General features: G+C 41.7%; 1 protein-coding gene across 5 annotated transcripts in view; it reads right to left on the bottom strand.

Annotated features, from left to right (window-relative positions):
- The window catches only part of LOC100740816 (stress-activated protein kinase JNK), a 39,616-nt gene extending 31,362 nt beyond the window's left edge, over positions 1–8,254 (bottom strand). For 2 of the 5 annotated variants that reach the window (XM_012394758.3, XM_033318460.1), the window contains exon 1: positions 7,291–8,252. In XM_012394758.3, the coding sequence (XP_012250181.1) occupies positions 7,291–7,337 (47 nt within the window). In that variant the 5' untranslated portion in view covers positions 7,338–8,252. Of the gene's footprint in view, positions 1–3,924; positions 4,009–7,290 lie in introns of those variants that run through there. The other 3 variants (XM_033318457.1, XM_033318458.1, XM_033318459.1) reach the window with 3 other exon arrangements.
- Between the last annotated feature and the right edge of the window lie 12,819 nt (positions 8,255–21,073).

The following is a 21,073-nucleotide window of genomic DNA, read 5'->3' as shown; positions in this document are numbered from 1 at the left end:
GTGACCGTGGCTACGTCTAGTGACCTGCTATGTCACCCTGAACCCAAACCCATCGTCATAAAGCCAGATTAGAATATTAGAACTATTTCTTATTTTTATTACTTAAGTGTAGCTATAGTAAAAGTCTGGACTAGGGTATTGGGGTTTTCCCAACATTCCGGATGCGAAATCCCGTTCTTTTATCTCCGACATATATATATACACATATATGTATAAGCACAGGAACACGTTACAAAAATTTGTTCTCCTCTAAACATCCTTTTCTTACCTTGATCGATTTGATATAAAACAAATAGTTACGCACAATTAACGACGCTAAACAAGAAGGAAAGATTTTCTATCGCACAAAGACATTGCGATTTCTCTTTGCTACGTTTGTGAGTTTTCTCGACGACGAACGATGCGTTTAATTTCCTTCGAATACCGATTAGGAGTGAAACGAAAATCAAACGGTATAACGAAGGGTCGGAAGGGGTCCTGTTAGTGCAAGTTGGCAAACAAAAGCCGGTAGTTAACGCAATTGTCCCCAGGGATCCTTCGACCGAAGCCGATTAAGCTCTGACCGATCTTTGATGCCAAGTAACTAATGGAATCCAATCCAGCGTCCACTCGCAGTTACTCCCTTCTTGCTTTCGTTCTTCCCTCTGTTTCGGCACGGTGCCAATTTCTCCCTTTACCACGACAATCCGTTCCTTTCATTTCACTTGCTAAATCCTCCTAATTTGAGTGAGTTTATAATTCTAAACTACCGCCTTTCAACGTTCAAAACTAACATTTTACGCAAGCGCCGAGTGTCGGGTCTGAAAGGTGTAGGTACCAGCAGCTCTTTCGTTAACTGCGCGATTAGATATAACGCATATCGCGCGTGCAACTATTATCCAATCAGAGTACAAGCGTTGCGCATTTCCGTGCTACACGTGTCCCTGCCGATAGACGATGAATATTCACTGACCGAAATATCAAACGCGTGGCAAATTCATCGACAGGGACACGCGACTCTACTATCGGCACCAGTCATCATTTTTTATACTTTTCCCGAATTTAACATGAAAATCTTGACGAAATTAACAAATCACCTTTGAACCAACGTCCGAGCAAACAGCTGACTGTCGTAAATCTTGTTTCAGAACAAAATCTACGCTAGTGTTCAAAAGTATCCGAGCAGTCACTTGTTTTGAACAAGAGGATACTTATGAACTGTAGCGCATATGTATATCGCGAAGCTTTTCAGCAATTACGTTTCATGTTGCCTGTCCGACTGAAACGAGGCAAGAGGCACGATTATTCGCGCAGAAAGAGATTCGAGGGTTCGATGAAAAGAGATTGCTACCGGAGACTTTGTGGGAGCGCGCAACATAGGAGACGCATCCATTAATTAGAAAACAAGCTATGCATCGAGCAAATACACCAGCCAACCCCATTTGATTCAGCCTAAGTGCGGGCTAATTATCGCATTTGTGTATAGGAAGCAAACACACAGTCTCTTGCTACAGTGATCTCTCCTGATTACATAGAACCAACGCGAAACATCGAGTCATAGTTCTATCAACGATTTATGCACGCGGAGCTATGGAACAATACGACAAACTTATTCGCTGATTTTCCAAGTAGCCGATAGTAACTTTCATCGTGAATATCGGTTGCGTTATTAATCCATTGGTCCTTTATGCGAATCTAGTGATCTTCAAAGTGGTTAGATTCTTTTGTCGTTTGGCACTCGACGTTCTACGCAACACATACATTTGGGAGATCTCGCTTTATCGAAATCGGGAGAAGCGTAGAATGATACGTAGCAAAAGCTTCAAAGAAAAGGGATAATAGGATGAAGGAGATAACGAATGACGATTAAATAAATAAAAATTTAGATAAATAAAAGACGATTTACATTATATACATAGACTTTACCTATTTTATCTAAAAACTAAACGAAATTTATCAGTTTATTATTTAGCTAAATGCAAAAGCATTATTCCATCCGTTGAGAGTGCCTCTTATTACAAAATTAATTAACAATATTCTGTAACAATAAGATGGAAAAACTGCTCTGCGTCAAAGTACAAGATTGAATTTTAAAATGTTGAAACATAGGTGATTTAAATAACTATGGATGTGCGAGTACCCGAAATTATGAGCCTGGATCGGGTCGGCAATGCTTTTTGGACTCAGATCGGTATCTTGAAAGTTTGTCGATACATAAACACATTCAGGAACCCGATTTGCGACTCAGGACATCAGTTATCTTGTACTCGAACTAAATTTGAGGCCGACTTGTACCTAAAGTAAAGCTTTTCTTGTACATGCTTTAACTAAGTTTCAATGCAAGAAAACAGAAAAATTATATTTTGAATCAAGCATCGGATCCCGGAATAACGGGTACTCGAATACGATTTATTTAAAATAGCCATATCTTAGGAAGCTATCTTACGGTATATCAGGAACATGTGCATTAGGTGGTTAATTTCTGGTGCATTAGAACGAGAACCACGAGGCCGGACCCGAAAATTTGTCTTTCTCGACCCGTATTATATCGGATACATTAAGAGAACATTCATTACGCGTAAAAAGCTTCCACCGTATTTGTATTTCCCTCGGATTTTATTTACCTTTTTTTTCAAGCTTTTATTTAAGCTAAATAATTTACTATTATTTATATATTTATATATCTTTATTTATTTTATATATTTTTATATATTATATATATTATATTATAAATATTTTGTTCGCCTGCTACGTGTCTCTCGCACACTTTTCTGTGAAACGCCAGATCGATGAGTTTCAATTTGAACACAGCTTCTATACGTTGAGTATAGCAACGCAGCTCGTTTCGTCAACTATTCTTTCCATTTTTACCTTTGATTGTATGTCAGTTTGCACATAAAAAAAAATATACAGTCCGATAGTTGAGAATGTACGAGCGCAAAACAGAAACGTACCGATCTCGATTATAAACGATCTATATGAGCAACAATATATGTTACTTCGCGTTATACAGTGCGGGCTGAATTCGGCGGGTCAGGACAGTCACTAGCAGTGCAAATAATTAATTGGACCGCAATAATCCTAAGGAACTACAGATTGTTTTATTACAAATGAAACAAAGCATTTCGATTTTACCGTTAGTGCCTCAATCGTTATAAAATATCTTCAGGTCGAGACGTTCCTTATGGTTATTGCTCCATCAGATAAAAAGGGGAAACGTGGGTTTTCCCATTGGGATTGTCACCCGCAAGCGACCAGTGACCGAACTTCACTGGATTCTCATCAGCAAATCAGTCATCATCTCTGGACTGGTTCAACGACTACAGATCAGTCAACATCTCGGCACTGGTCTATATGTACTTTAGATCAGTCATCTGGCTAACTTATATTTATACGCACCGAGCGTAACCATTTTGGCTACAAGTTGTTTGAATAAAGCGTAAATTGTAACCTGTTACCTCAGGGTTATAATCAATTCAACCACCTTTATTATCCTGAACGAAATAGGGGATCGATCACTTGGTGGCGTCGATTACATAATCGTAATGGGAATTTACGGCTCCCGTTGGCGCGCTTCCTCGCAATCGCGTCTCTCCGCGAACTGTCGAATATACTATATAGCTAAACTATAGTTTACTATAACTAAAATCTTCCATTTTTCACTCTTGAAAGCGCATCGTAGATTCAGAAAATAATTAAAAAACACATCTTTGTAACAGCACGTTACGATTCTTTTCTAAATTTATTCCTTCCGTTCTCGTGCTTCCGATTTATTACATTTCAGAAATTATTTTCTCAAAAATAACATTCAGCGTATCTCAACATATACAACTAAATACATATGTACATTATCTACTACGCAAAAAGTATTTAGTAAGCGTGTAAGAAACACGAAAATGTTTCACGCCGAAGGGACCACGATCAAGCATACACATAATTCGTTACCTTCGAAACGTAGAGATAGCATCGAAGGTGATACGTATCGATCGAAGGTAATTGTGCGACAGTTGCGAGTTCAAGATCTCGGTAGAAAGAAATCCACTACGATTACGTACCTGGAACAGAAAGAGCACGTTCGATTAGAGAAACTGGTTAATCTACAAGAACTGTTCATGACGACGATAGAACACGTATTTGCTTGCGTACACAGATTGTTTCGTATCGATACCTCAAGTTTTAACTCTATAAAGTCAAAAGGCCAAAAGACATATCATAAAATGTTTTCAAATGACGCATGACACGATACCGCGTGTCGCTGCACGAATAGCTAGCTCGATTAGCTGAGTCGGATTTTAAAAGAAAAAAATCACAGGCATAAAGCGGATAAAGAAAAATTGCGAAGATAAAATATTGTCGAAAGCACAGGATAGAATGAAGAGAACGAGCGATCGAAAAGGGTGTGCGAGAGCAACTTGCGAAATTTGAGCGTCGAACGAGAGGAAGAAGGGGGTCCTAGAACGATTCCGCCATAAATCAAACGACCCTCTTCAATTTCGCGGAGTTAGTGCACCATTCTTCCCTCGAGTTCAAGTATTTCCCGCTTTTTTCACAGGGCGGCCTTGATCGCAGGGGGTTCCTAAGTTGGTACGCTGTAAACTCGACGGTGGATCGATATAGGTGACTATCCCGAGCCACCAGGCAGCCGAATTCTACGTACCCCGCGCCTTTTCGATTCGCGCGGGCGCGCTAGATTTCATTTACCGCCGATTACGCAGAGATATTCGTGCCAAGCATTATCTCGACAAATGACGAGGCAAATCAGAAAGCGTAGACATAGGAGAACAACGATCGACAGGACGCAACACCAACTTTCTTATCCAATAATTTATTTAACGTACTTACGAGAAATTTTATTTGATTAACGATGGAATCGCGTAGACTTCCTGATACGTGTACGTAGTTCGGAAGGTCAAAAATATAACAAATATCATTTTTTTTTTTTTTTTTTGGAAATATTTTTAAGAGCTTTGTAGTAGCTGTATATATACTTTCTCGATCCATATCAAAATATCTGTGCGATTCTATCATCGATGATATATCGATTTCGTCGCATAAATCGGGTACTCTTATTCTCATCGATTTACATATCGATTACATATTTACGTGTGTCGAGGCAGTAATCCGTTTATAATACACGCGACGTCCGTTCACTTGCCTTTCGTCTTTTCATTGACCGATTTAGCACGAATTAATCCTTCCGATAGCATAACGTGGTTAACGGCGAAAAAATATATCGAAAAAAAATTGATCTTTAGTAAAAGGTATGCTATTCATCTTCTTGGTATACGAGCAACTTTCGTTCTCATTCGTTATCAATGCACGATGACCAGTGGCACGCAATCTCACGATATCGATTCTACGTTCTGCGAATTCAAGTCAGCTTTATTTTCACAGGTCGTTGGAACGATCAATTTCAAGGCGACAAACATTTAACGCACCATCCAAATAATCCAATTTTCTGCTAAATCGAAATCATTTCGCGAAATGAAAGGCAGGATAACCTGAAAAGTATAACACGTATGTATCTTATTATAATCGTGATGCTCGGATCTATTGTACGATAACGATAACGATGATGATGATGATAACGATAACGAGAGCGATAGCGTGATATATTTCAAAGAAAAGCTTTCTTGTACGTGGTAGATCAATGTTAGCGTTACAAGGGATTCGCAAATTGACGAAAACACGAAAACGGTATAAAAGATAAATTTGCGAATGTACAAATAACGCGGGAAATAGATTCCAGAAAAATGTCGCATTTCTCGAACAGTTCTGACTAGTATGGCCCCAGCAACGTGAACAACAATTTCTAAGCAACATGTTTGCAGAGATAAACGAACATAACGGAAACGACCTGTGTTAGAAGCTTTTGTATACGATACGTCTGCACGTAATTTACAAAAGGCATGAGTTGCGTGACGGCGCGCATCGAAGCTCGTTCTAGTATTACGGGCTATTAAGTTCGAGTTATCGCCAACTTATCGCTCAAACTATGCGGCCGCCTTGCCAAATTCTCTTTCGACGTCTTTGTTTTTCTCCCTTTGTTTCTTCGTGCTTCTTTTGGTATGTTACGAACTTGTGCGAACTCTTGCCAGCTTAAGGCTCGATTCACACTGTCGGTCCTCAAATTATAATTATCTCATGGTTTCCAATATAAGTTTACGCTATGAAAAACGCTCCAATCTCAGACCAATCTCGTCCCGGCAACGATCCTTGAAAAGAACATTTTATTGTTGAACATGACGCGTTGTTACGACATTGCTATAACTTGGTGTAATTGCTAACAAAAATTTGGATCTCTTACGCTATTTATTGAATGATCTTTTTTTCATGCAACGCGTTTTAATCACATATTCGACGAATGTTTATCTGATAAAATATTCTTTCCACGGTACAACTACGAATAACAAACCAATGACAAACAGTAAACAAAAGGAACAATTAATTACAAAGACTGGGCACGACCGTCTCGGACGAGTTTACTACAGTCGCTAGAAAATCAATATCCAAGTTTGTATATGTGCTAGTATTATTTGAGGGAGGCGACCGCATTACCACCCCCACCCCCTCACCTACAACGGTTTCCTTCAACACATGGCGTTTCCGAACGATTTGTGTTAAAACAAACGTCTTACTCGTGTTCGACAGAATCAACTTCTCGCGAGTCTCACTATTTAAATAGCTGAACTGTGTAATTACTAAGAATTCGCCAAGCATAAGAAAACTATGAAATAATCGTTGCCGATATCTACGATTCTTTGTTACAATTTTACGCCAGTCTTTCTCAAAGTATTAAAAGTCTTCTGCGCTTATTAAAACGTGGTTACCCAAGTAACAAGAGCCAATGAACGTTCAGTCGTAACATGTTTAGTAATAAAAAAAATAAATGTTTACAAACGAATCTTACGACCTAAAAGCCGGCTGATTATCACAGCAAAAACGTAATATATATCGTAAAATAGTAAAACCGTAAAAACAGTTTTTGTATCTACTAAGGCTACTGTGCAGTTAGTAAATTATTGTAAAGGAGGTTCCTGGTCTCTTTCCTGAACGCAACATGTAGGTGTATCGATAAAAGGGACCAGTAGAGACGTAACCCCTTGAAGCAATATGCGAGCACATAAAGTTTGAAAAATTCACGTCTATATATCTATTTACGATCAAAGAGGAAACCGGGAACGGAGCAGGATTATCTGGATAATATGGGCTCGGTTCTTCGTAGTCAATTTCACGGCCGATTCAACTTTTGATCGATCTGCCAGACATAACTAAAATACCCCGAATTTCTCGTAGCAGAACACATCCTACCTTGTAAATATCGATCCTCGTTCCTTCCGTAGGAGTGCCACTTGCATCGAGTCAAAGGTAGCTGGTGCAAGGGGAGAAAACGTTGGAGAGTATGATGGTAACGTTGCCCAGTAACGATCTCGACATCGATAGCAGCAGAAGAGTCACGTGAATCGAACATTCAGTCACGAAGACGCAAGGTAGGAAGATGTAAGGCTGGGCGGTTGAAACTCACGAGTTTGTTCTCTGTTATTCGTTGTTCGTTGTCGAAAGCGACACGTGGTGAGTCGGAGCACACGTCTCCAAGGCTCGAACAGATATTACCCGTATCGCGGAGAAATTTTATTTATCGAAAACGAAACCGGCAAGCACGCGCAATAATTCAATCATTCACTGAATCACTCGTATCACGTATGATGTACACAGTCCTCTTGATTATGTTCGGTAGCCTAGTCGAAGTTCAAAAAAGCAGACCACCCAACTCGAAGCAGTGATAACTTTTAAAATCTCTACACTTTGAGGACAGCAACACCAGGCGTCAAGTTTACACTAAAATCAACATGGATGTTGGCGAATAGACTTCACTTGCGGCATTCGGAGCCGTTGCAACGAAAAGCACGACTTTCACACGAAACGGCAAATCCGTGTTATTCTAATTTTCGAAACATCGAAAGGTTGAATGGAATTAGATTTCTCAAACAGAAAGGGAAACAGAAAAACATGAAAATAGAGGACAGGTACGACGGCAGAGAAGAGGGGAGCAAGAAATATGGGGGAAACAAAGAACGAAGAATAAGAGGAAGAAAGAGGTGCAAATAGAGGAAGGAAGAAAGAGCAAAAAGGAAAATGGAGGAGAGGCAAAGCCAAGCGAGAGAAAGGAAGAGTACAAGCGGGTGGATGAAAACGATGCGATCCGTAAAAAGTCCAAGAGAAACAAACGAAAAGACGCAGCGCGTGTCAAGTGCCACGCACGACTGATCAGCCCGTGGGAAGTTCGGGGCTGGGGCTGGCGCCTGCGCGATCTCATCTTCTCCCACTCGTCGCTCCCTTATTTCTTTCCTTCTCTTTCATACGCTCGAATATACTTGTCGCGGTCGACGCAACCCCACCATCACGGCCATCCAACCCTCCAACCGGTGGACTATCTCGGGACGATTCGCGATATTCTCTTGTCGCGACCCGCCGGTCACAGTGCTCCCTTGAACCGGCGCGACGCGACGCATTAGCACCGCGTTTACTATTTTCTTTCCTTTCTTCTCCCACCTTTCCGATCGCGCGTCGTGTCGTCTTCCAAATATTTTTTCCGTCCTGGTTCAATCGAATCCACACATTTTATTTTCCTACGCCTCTCTTTTTCTTGGTCACTTTTCCTGTAGTTACATTTCAAGCCAGCAATTCGTTAGGACGAAACCAACGACAAGGTGCTGGAATGTACAATGGCTGGCGATGGTATCCGAATATGTGCATACTTGTAAAAACCTTTTACGAGTATAGCACATGTATTATAGAAAACATTTTAGAATTTCATTAGTAACGAAATTCGACTATCGTGATTATATAGTAAAAAGGTAGGTAAAGTAATAGAACGCGACGTGGATCTAACAAGTTTCGATCGTTATCATGCTCGAGACGATAGCATGAGACTTAATTCGAAACTGCATTCCTGTAGACTTACGCGTTGATAAAAATGCCCGAGTAAGTCATGCGCGTATTGCGGAAATATTTTCTGAAAACCGACGCTGTGCTATCTATAAAAATTACGCGGAGATTAATCGTTCAAGTAGAACGAGATTCTTGTGTACGTACCTAGAAAGGAAGTACGCATAAGGAAGTACGTTATCGTTATAGGAATACGTCCAGTATATTCGACGGTCGATAAAAAGTACAAAGATAGAAGGGAAAAGACCGTATCGACGCGCGGCGAAAAATCGATTCGCGAACGTAGATTGTAGACGTATCTTGGGCCGCACGTTTCACTTTCACACTTTACTTCTCTCTGTCGAAATCCGCTTAGCGGCCCAACAAATACATATATGTATGCGTATCGTGCCGCATCCAGAGCTCAGAGCACGCGATAAAAGGTGGTGGTGTATAAAAGAGCAAACACATTTACGGAAATGCGGTCGAGACACGTGCCAGATGTCACACTCGTTCTGAATTAATCTCGTTCCCTTTAATCTCGGCGAAAGAGTAATACTCAACAGCTGTACATTAATTAAAGTTAACACAACGCAGGCACCGGAACGTTTGAAAATCGCATAGACTGCATCAGTGACCATTCATCCGTTTCATCCTTCTCCTGTCGCAAATTCCACAATTCGATCTCGAAGTGATAGAAGATAGAAGGTCGCTTTTATTACGAACTTCTTAATTTGTACGACCGAAAATGAATGAAGAAGAAAAGTGGTAGATTCTCGATTTACGGCAATGGAAAATATCGGCGAGCAAAAGATATCGTAATGAAAGGGATGAATCAAAAAAAGAGAGGACGAGAATGTGTCTCTAAATGTTCGCGTCGATGCGTGGTCGGTCAGCCACCTTTCTGTTCCTAAAATAACCCTTTTGAAATAAGTTTCACCCTCTTGCGTGAAAGGGGCCAAAGTACGTCACTCGCTGTCGGATATGACGCTGAGACGGTAACCAACTATTCGCCACGATCACTCTGAACTATAAAAGTACCTAAGCGTTACGACGCATATTTCGAACAGTAGAAACGCTGGAATCGGAGAAAAAAATTCTCCGATTACAAATTCATTTTTGTTGTACGTTTCCGGTTCACTTTCCACGGGAATCGGCTAAAATAGGTTAAAAACGTGCTCTTGCAGGAAAAACGTCGAACGACCGCTATTCGTTCACAAGAGTACCGAATCAAATGAGATTTCTTTTCTCGGAGAGGAAACTCACTTCCCTGTTGTTACCGGTTCGCTCTTACTTAACCGAGGCTCCGTCTATTTTTGGTTCTCTCAATGAAACGATCTTTCGCTTACGATAAGAGATCGATTCGTCACGACAAAGAAAATCGTAATTCTATTTCGATCCGTATTCATAAATATTAGGATGCTTGCGAAAAGAGCCCAACCTAAGACCTCGATAATCTTTAAAAAACTATTAAAGTTATTAACAACTACTATCTAATTTCAAATCTCTGACTACAAAGAACTCGTATGTCTAGAAAACAAAATTCTCGATCATGATAACGCATAGCAAAATTATTTTGGCCAACACTTTTGGCGGAACGATCACACGCCTGTCGAATTAGGAGTTTCAGCTCCCGTCAGGCTGGAAATTATCCTCGACAGCAGTGACAATGATGTTTGCCGTAACGTACCTTCAACCAGTTCCTAGCAGGTACGCGGAAATATTTATCATGCAACTGACGCTCACGAATTTTGCGACACTCTATCTGTACAAAAAATTAATAAAGAAGGAATAGATAAATTATAATTTCAATTTACGCAGGATGTATTTGTATCCGTATTGCGTATTATTTATATCTGTAGAATACACCGACAAAGTTTAACTGCGAAAACCTGAAATGATCTATATACATTCGCAAACACCAGCTGCTGAGAGCGACTGTATTCCCAAATATCGTCGTTTCCACGCAGACCTTACTTATTACTGTGACTGTATACCAGGGTTAACGATTCCTAACGTTCTTATACGCTTATTCTCCGAGACACAGACGTAGGGAATACCGATGCATCATTTTCATCTATAGAGTCGATGATTATCCTATCCGTCGATTATCCTATGACTTTGAAAACGTCTCCAGATGACGGATGACGAGCTGTTCGCGTTGGTTTGATCGGAGTAACGTCAGAAATATGAAAGAAACCATAAACCCTCGTTTTCCTGTGAAACGTGGATTCTGTTCTCGCGTTAGCTGCATGTCTATCTTGTAACTATACTAGAGTCATATCGCGTTACTCGCGATTCTTTTTGTTATGTTATCGTGTGCTTTGTTAACTGATAAACACACCTTCAGCGTCGTCCCAATCGCAATCCTTAGCATGATATTCTTTCCGCGTAATACTCGGTACTCGTTCGTAGTTAATTATAATCGGTACATGGTCAAAGATGTATACACGATGCGATCACACTGACGCAAATATATTTGTTAACATGGAATGTATACATCTTCGTTTAAGCGTGAATTTAATTCGAGAGGAAAGAATGGTGGAAGAAAAGAAGTCGCTAACAAGAAACAAGGGAAAGAAGAAAGACGAGGGAATTGCCAGCTCGAGAAAGCAAGGCGAGGGTAGGAGTCAAAATCGATAAAGCAAGATGGCGGCATATAGTACTGCAGAGTACCGCAGCCTAGCTACCACGAGATTATCCTCTGTTACTACTCCTACCAACCTACCCACTTACCCACCTACCTACCTACCCATCAACCTACCTACCTACCTGCCTACCTACCTACCTTTCTACCTATCTACTTAGGCTATCTGGTCACAGGTAGGTATGTGCTAGCAGTTTCAACGCAATCAGGAAACCATACTTAGGTACCACACTTAAGCGTAGGAATTCATTCAAATCCGTACGAGGGATTTAAGGTTCTAAGGTGTCTGACTTTTTAATTTATGAAACAGATTGTGCAATCAAAATTGCATAAATCGTTGTTATAGTTGTAGCGCCACCATTAGATCGCGCGACATTCACTAACTATGCTACTGTTGCTACGTATCCGACACCAGTGATCGAGTCGTAGTAGCGATCAGACCTTACACCTTCGCGTTATGTTGCACGAGTAGTGGTAGGTAACCAAACGTTAAACGAATGTAGAAGTTTTAGAATAGTTTTTACATTCCTGGAAAAGAATAAATATACAAACAAGAATCTCTAGTTGTTGATACATGCCTCTCAATTTTATGATGATAACGATTCACCATTAACTTCCCACTTGTTACTTTCAGATCAAAGATCTGTGTCAAAATATCTATAGCTTCCAACTTAAAAGAAAGGAATCAAAATCCGACAGAAGGAAGAAGGCCGCGCAGTCGTGCTTAGTTCTCAATGAGATTCATCGGCATCTTTTGCACAAGCTCGCTAATCGACTCGCTAGTTATTTTTTTCTTCTTCCTATTCAATTCCTTCTATTTTCTACCCTTTTCGTAATTCATCCACAATCATTCTGCGCGTTAAATTTCCTTGTTTTTCTCGGTAGAATTTGAAGCAACGACCGCTTCAAAGGATTTTGCATTGTCTCGCGTTACTTTTCGTTCCAGGGCATATTTGCCTCGTTATTAGCAGCAGTATGTTAACGAAACCAAGTATATTCGGAAAAGAGGCTTCATGTACCATAAAAGTATATTGTACTACTTGCTTTCGTTATCGAACTAAATGGGGAGAAGTTATCAACGCTGATATTTCCCATTTCTCTAACTTCCACTTCCGTCCTTATCTTTCGACGAGCATAATAACTATGATAATGCATCGCATTCCAAACATTTTTGGCGAAAAACGAAGCGGGAAAATCCGTGAAAGGAGAAGAATATGACTGATTTAATGCATCGTTCGATCGAGCTAAAGCAAAGCTCGAAAGTCGGTGACTCTTCCCGATGAAAATAACCGTAACTTCTTGCTAGACGAATGCGTTCGGTCACGCGATAGAATCCGAGTATTAAAGCTGAACTATCCTGTTAGTTTCACACGATATTTACACACTTCTTATTCGAGGGTTGTGAGAATAGAAATGCAGCAAAGAAGACAATCGTTTTCCATCATGTTGGGGAGCAAACAGCGGCAAATTGTGTCGAAGTGTCGCGAAATTAAAAGAAGAATAATCGGCGCATCGCATGTCGGTACGAGTTGACGCACTCCTCTTCGTAAATATTATGAACATGAACACCTATTGACTTCGTACAAAATGCGATATTCAATCTGCGGTATCAAGAAGACGATTGGTCAATCAGAATGCTGTATTCGTTCAAAGTAACGATTATATGTATATATCGCGAGCCCAAATATTTCAATTTTGAACTACATCGGCTTATACTATGCGGTGAGGACAATGTCCGGAGCGCGAAAAGCGTGAGAGGATGCGACATGTGAAGGTCGCACAACCCGAAAATCCATATCCATTACGTTTACTGAGAATCACGCTTGCGCGATTTCGCTCCGGTATCGAAGAAAACACGACTAACGACCCTCCTCGGTACGATAAACTTTCCAACGATTAGTAAAATCGTTAATTTACGTTAACGGAACGCACGAAGAAGGTTTCTTTGCCGTTCTTACGTTATTACAAACTCGTCGTATTCATTCCTATCCTTTCGCTACGTTTTTCTCAGTTTCGTGCGAGGAAAATTCATTTTAGATGCGCTTTCCGTAGCTAACTCTCGGTGACTAACTCTTTCCTTGCCGCACCACCTCCATTGCGTCCGCAAATCAGAAAAGAATGTCCCTGTTCTGAATAGGCCAGACTTTGACTTTCACGATATATCGACATGATAGAGGGCGGAGAACAAGCTACGTCCAACTTAACACGTCAACGATTTTCCAAGATACAAAAAGGGGATTAGGAGCACTCACCTATTCAGGAAGCTACGACAAGTTCCATATCCCTCGCAAGTGATCTCTGTAATAAAAAAAAAGTCAAGACGAAACAATATAATTAACGAGATACTCGAGAAGCAGAAGCGGTGAAATCGTATAATTGTGGCAGGGGTAAGGCGCGAAAAAAAACGGAAGGGGATACGATGAATCGGTTTCTCCGGTGCACTGCACAGCACGGCCAACAAAAAAAAAGGGTACTTGAAGGCTTCGTCACCCTCGGTAGAAGTATATCGAGCGAAGATTCCCGTTTGTTTTCTGACTGGTAGGATTTACTCAGCGTACATCCCTCCGATGCATCCCCGCGAACAACGAGGGATGTTGTTTTCGCGAGCGCAGTTTTCTTCGGTCTCCGTTAGGGAAGATTCCAACGAACTACTCCATAGGGAGAGAAGTGGTTCGGGAGGGTCATTCACGCACCTATTTCGCTCTCTCCTTCGTGCTCTGTCCACCGGTATCATCCCGATGCATCCTCTCTAATTGAAACCGATATACTACGTTCGCGCATCGAGTCTCCACGGATTAAATTCTTCCGGGACTTCAAGATCCAACAAATCAACTGATTCTTCTTTGCTTCTTGCATCTTTTCTCGAATATACAGGATGGTTGGTAATTGGTGGTACAAGCGGAAAGGAGATGATTCTACGCGAAAAAGGAAGTCGAAAATATAGAATAAAAAATTTTTTTTTTAATTGTTTTTTTTTTTAATTTTTCCATCGAGACAACGATCCGTTATAACGAGACGTGATAAAGTGCACGCGTACCGAGCGAAAATTCAAAGTCGATTTTCTCGAAAACAAAGCCTCAAACGAAAAATTTTTATACATTACAATATTATTACATATTTACATATTTTATATATTACAATATTATTACAATATTATTGAGCTGTATGGAGAAAACTGGGAAAAATCACTAAACTGCATAATTGCCACTTTTAATTCTACAAGCAGTGTTTCGAGAAATTCAGTTGCATCGGTTTTAACTAAAACATCGCCAACTGCGACGTTTCGATAAAATTAATATAAGCGGCCATAATTACAGGAAATAGCGACGCCGCTGGTTTCCTCTAGTCGTCAACGAGTTAATTGCTTTACGTTTTAAAATCGTCTGCGCTAAAATTCAAGTGGTCCGATATCGTGTTTAATGCGGGTATCAGCGAAATTTGGACGAAAAGCGTCACGTAGATATCGGTCAATCGTGCTCCGACCTAAAGAGGCACGCCTTGATTGTGCAACGTCGAGACAAGGAATGGACTGCTCCAGTCCGCTATAATTATTTAGATTGCCGAGTACATCAAGGGCTCTTCCGCTGGTGCCCCGTGCGCGTACGGATCTACCAACTTATCAGTTGCTAGCGCACATTTGTGTTTCCAGACACGACAATTACCAACGACCAATTGTACTATACTACAGATATATAAGAATAAAAGGCATTTCGTTCGTTTACATAACGTTAAAATTGTAGATTAACCACGAGGATCACCAACGTTATGAATTTATTACCGTCAAAGTTTACTGGTTGGTAGGACGTAACTGCGACGCAATTGGAATTTGCGAGCTTGTTGCGAAACTAGGAGCAAGAGGAACGATCGTTTTAAAAAACGAGCAACAACTTTCGCAAAGTTAACTACTCGAAAGTTTAGATCCGTGCTGCGGTTCGATTGGTTTTGCCTTGACGAATCAAATACAACCATATCGGCTCGAAATACGTCGAAGAAGCCCCCTTTCCGCATAAAGAGTCCGATTAAATTTTAATGAGAACTTCGGCACCGATCGCCGATTCGAAGCGAATAAATAAAAGTAGCGGGTTTTTCTGGGAAAAACCGCGGAGAATCCTCGGCGACGTATCGTTAAAGTTTTCAACGCGATACCGACACGCGGCAAGAATTTCTAATAGGTCGAAATTCGTATTAGCAATTCCGATCACAAGCTTGCGCCTAGCACCGCGCACTTGCTTCGTAAATCGACAAATTTCGTTGGACGGGTTTGCCGTATGAATAACGACCAAACCGCGATGAAAGATATTTTTTAAGGCTAATAGACACAGATATTCCAATTATACGATTCTTAATCCTTTTCAAGCTCTTCGCGAAAGTAGAAATTGTTTAATAATATGGAAACTTTCCTCACAACTGAAAAAAGAGACTTCTCGAGTAAAATAAACGAGTTTCGTTACAGCGAGCGTTACGAAATATTTAAGTCGAATTGCACGAGAGATAGACACGAAAATGGTGAATGGGTTTAGGTTCAAACGTGCGTCGGCGAAACATGGCCAACCTGTACAGTTCGCAATCACTTAACGAGCACTTTGCTTAATCAGAGATTTAAGATGCACGATACTTAGGCTTCCCTCTGGCAGAGCAGAATACGCGAAGCAGCAAGGCCGTCAGAAAGCATTTAATTTCCGGTGGATGATCAGAATAGGAAAAAAGCGAGGGCAAACGCGAATTTATTCGAGGTACGAAACATTCTTTGGTTAATTAGATTCAACGTATAAGGGAAAGCTCGTCATCGACGAGTTAGATAAAAAATTTCACGGAAAGGTACATCCGCTTTTATCTTCGAAACATGATTTCAATTGATCTATCTGAATCGCTTGAGACACTGCGCGAGATATACAGATATTAGAGGAAAAAGCTACATGTTATGTTACTGAATAAGTTCTGCCCACCAGAGCAAATCTCCTACAAATTACATCTTCAGACATCCCCTCAATACGTAGGTATTGAGTTACTACGCTTGTTTCATGGAAATATTAGAAAAGGACCCCTAACTATCGTTTACCCCCAAAATTATTTGAATAATGTTATATTCGAATGATCGGAATGCGATAAATCTTACGAATACGAGGATAACTGGGTTGAAAGCGTTATTCTAATCTTTGTCAGACATTTAAAAGGGTTGGCATTTAGCGATTGAAGCCTAACTCGTAACAAAACTAACTTCTTACTTCTCCTATTTCGAGACACAATCGAATTGGGACTAATGGCATTAGCGAGATTGGCGAGTTCTTTGAAACTCGCGTAACTGAGCTACCCCTTCACAGATGGCACCCAGCTTGCTATAACTTTCGTGCTACGACATCGGTAAAGAAGATGCCCCAGGACAAACAATTCTAAAGTTCCTCTGTGAAAACCGACATCGCTCCAACGGCAAACAATTTTTCAAATCGATCGCCGGAAAATATCATGATAATATCCTGCGTAGCATTATGTTTTCGTTATGTAATAAGCAGAAAATGATAATTTCAACGAAAACGCTTCGTTTTTCGTTGACAGTGAGACGGGAAGAAGGGAGAAGAAATATGAGAAAGAAACGAGATACGGAATAACAGAAAAGGAAAGAGAAGAAACAAACGGAATTTCGACTTCGATCAACTTCTTTCGAATGTAAGTAAAGTAAGTAAATATCGAAGAGAAGAAAGTACGGTTAAAAGAACTGTGAGACCAGCGGTACAACGGATAGAAACGAAGAGGAAAGAAGAGAAGGAAAGCGAAGAGAAAAGAAGAAAGGAGTGGAGATGCGGACGCGTGCGGATTCGTTCGGTGGACTAGAGGGTGAATACCGTTGGCAAGAGCGAAGGTAGGTGCGGAGGTGAAAGTAGCAGCGCTAGAGCGACAGCAGAGCGGCGAATCGGAGGGTGAAGGTGGTTCGACCGAGAGAACGACGGAGCGGTAGACCGGCAGAACGGCAACCAGAGCGGGAGAACGAGAAAGCGAGAGGGTTCAGAACGGTGGATGACGATGGTCGGGGGTGAGGAAGGAAGGGAAATGGCAACGACGATCAATACTTCGCCACGCCTCGCGCCACCACCTACTCTGTCGGAGCGAAGCTCGACTTTTCCGACCATTTCGTCTCTCGGTCAAGAATGGAAACCATCCTGGATATGTCTTGCTGCTCGTGACGCTATGGTTTTTCAAAGTTCTCCGCAATTCGAATACATTGATCGCGCGCTTTCTACGAACAAGAGCTTAGTCCCTTCGGTCGATCGCGCGCTCTTTCGCCACTGTCCCACCATGCAAGCTACGAACTACCGAAACACCCGACAGTCTATCGCTTACAGTTTACACGTTCTCTGGTCAACCATCTACCCTACAACCGATACTTCATCGTCATATTTTTTGGAAAATCACCAACTAGTTGCAACGAAGCTACTTTTCTCGTTTGTTCCAAGAGAATATGAAATTGGGACAAACGATCACATATGTGACGAAACGGTTAGGAAGTGGCTAGGTACACATGACCTCGTTCCACGGGGTCACGATACGGGGGTGTGCGAAAACACGAGATGGCAGCACGCTACGGTGAAATAAGAACTTTTTACTATCCTCGATAGCTTTTATTTTCATTATGCTCCGCGCTTAATTTATATAATCTTGCGAACTTTAACCATGAGATCGATGCATTCGAGTAGATTAAACAAAACTTACGCGTGCTTGCTTCGGCGTTCGAGAATCGGCGAACGAACAAGGATTGTCTTACGATCGAGCATAATACGTGTCAAGATTCGTCTACGAACGATTGCTATAACGAGTAGGTAACACGATATGTCTGCCGATAATTCATCTTCTTCGGTACCTCGTCTAGGGCTTTAAGAGAAAATCGTAAATTTTACGAAAACAGCAATGTACCAACGCAAGTAACATGCTAACGCGAAATAGTATTATTTCGAACAATGAACTGATAACATGGTTTCAAAAAAGAGACAAAGCGAGAAGCAAGTATGACTTACCCCTGACAAGGATTTTACGACACCGAAATTCGATTTGGAATACGAAGCAGTTCACAACTCGCGACTAATTCGATTTTCTAAACTGGACAGCGAACGAAATAGAAAGATATCGAGAGAGTTGGAAAATTCTCGTACCGGAGAAAATGTATAAAAAACTATTAAAGCTAGCACCTACGAGTCGATGAATTGTTATTGTTTAAATCCAATCACAGCAACGTGCAAAGCAACGGTAAGCGGATTTAGATATATCGATAAATAACTACGGCAAGCGAAAAGCAATAATGGTGAAAATTGTACAAGAATATTCCACGCCAGCGATCTGCGGTTCGCAAAATTAAGGTCATAGCCAAGACCGTGGCAACGGAAGAACGAAAATATCGTTAAATTCGACTCGACGATATCAAATACGAATATCGACGTCAATAAAGAAACCGGTGATGTAGAAAGTATCTGACTTATAACATCAAAATTGAGTCCAAAGAATGCATCGATTACGCTGAGCGCGTGTCGCGTATGAAAATCACCCGCGTGACCGATCAACACTGTAACCCACAGCGACAATTCGCTATCGTACTCTGAAAACTGACTATTTTTCTCCATTATCCAACCGATGGTAGAAACTTTAGCAAAACCTCGAAGGGCACGATAGGCAATTTATTCTATCGAAGAAGAAAATACATAAAATGTACGTGTAAACAGAGGTTTGGGTAGCTGCCATGCAATCCATTATCGCCCCCTCCCCCCACAATCGAGTCGCAAGTATTCTTTGTAATAAACGAACGAATCGAAGCAAGAAAACCCGAATACGCACGCCGCTCCAAAATTTTTACACGCCACGCCCACTTTCTACCGAAACCATTCACGCGATGCACGATATTTCGATAAATTGACTAATGCTCGCGTTTGTAAACACGATGTAAGAACACATCGATGAGAAAGGTATATCACGCTTCTTTGGGGTAAAAGGGCGAAGATACGATCGGTCCGGATTTATTGTCAGAAAACGCGTGGCGCGCTGCATCGTGCGTAAACAAGCTACGTTTACGCGTGCTTTATCATCGAAGGGTCGTGATTGTGGTACACCAGCGGCGATAGTTTTGTTACGATATATGGGAATCTCGGATGTAAGAATAAACGTAAGAATAAACGTAGGAATAAACGTAAAAAAAACGAAAGAACCTGCTCAGTACCGTGTGACTCCGGAATCGAAACGTGTAAAACGCGGGTACTATTCGTCGATAAAAATGTTCGTAAGTATGATGCTCAGATTAAATTCGAAAAGACACCAGAAGATCACGATACGACGTCGAGAAGACATGTTTCGCGTGCCCAGATGCAAAATATAATATACTTTCGAACACAAACAGGGGATCGAGTAAGTTCGATGTAAAAAACTCGATTCCGTTCGTTTGACGAACGATCCGGGGCGGAACGAACATCGTCACGTCGCGTCGCGTTGCATTACGTTCGATGTTGCGATCGGTGGTTGCAAGCAAGTGGCCAACACGAAAATAACGCGTGCAACTGCGCTACTAATGCGCTTTAAGGCAATGTGCTCGCAACGGGAACACCATAAGAGGTTACGGTTTGCCGAATTAATTTGGCTTTTTCCCTCTAAACGACGACGAGGAGAGGAACGAACATGGAAGACAGAAATCAAGGAAAACGCGAGAGATGAATCGCGATGTACAGGAAGGAAAACCGAACGCACTCGCGCGCTTGTGCTTTGCGTGTGTGTGGATGCATGTGTGTATGTTAGTGCGTGCGTGCGTGCGTGCGAGCGAAAGAGCGAGCGAGCGAACGAGAGAGAGAGAGGGGGGAGAGAGAATAAAAGGGAGAAGGAGGGAAAAAGAGGAGGGAGAAAGGGAGCGGAAGGGAGTAGGAGCCCGAAGAGATCGGAGGGTCGGATCGGAGGTTAACCTGTCAGTTGACGAATCGATGGTTCGAGCGAAGGTGATGAGTTGTAGAGTGACGACGAGTGAAAGCGAAAAAACCGGACATTATATAATAATTGGAAATACTCACCTCTGCTGGTGAATGCGTGGCAGCCAAGCACACTAGTGCCAATCGGCGACCGCCGCTAATCGCTGCGAGTTCACCGAGTTCACCGTCTGCCGCACTAGAAAACCTTAGAATTTATCACGAAAACATGATCGGGTAACTTTCATAGGACGGGCGAGGAAGGAGCTCACTCTCGAAGCACCAACACTCGATGACGTCATTCCACTAGCGGCAACATGGAGCCCAAAACGCGATAGGACGCGGGCTCGAGAGACTCGAGTTAGGTCGCGCTCGCTTCGAGCTGTCCCTCGAGCTAACCTCAAACCGCTCGGCCGTTGCTCGCGAATACGCGAACCCTCGATCACCACCGGCTGACAACGACCGACTCTCCCGTGCACCGACACCGACACCGACACCGACACCGACACCGCACCGACACCTCTCCTTTCTTTTCTCTTCTCTCTTCTCTTTCCCTCCTCTTTTCCTTTTCCTCTCTTTCTCGCTTTCTCTC

This window comes from Bombus impatiens, unplaced genomic scaffold, assembly GCF_000188095.3.
Source record: "Bombus impatiens unplaced genomic scaffold, BIMP_2.2 scf_0099, whole genome shotgun sequence".
Taxonomy (NCBI): Eukaryota; Metazoa; Arthropoda; class Insecta; order Hymenoptera; family Apidae; genus Bombus; species Bombus impatiens.
Note: the sequence above shows the minus strand (reverse complement) of the source record. Positions and strands in the feature narration are given on the sequence as shown.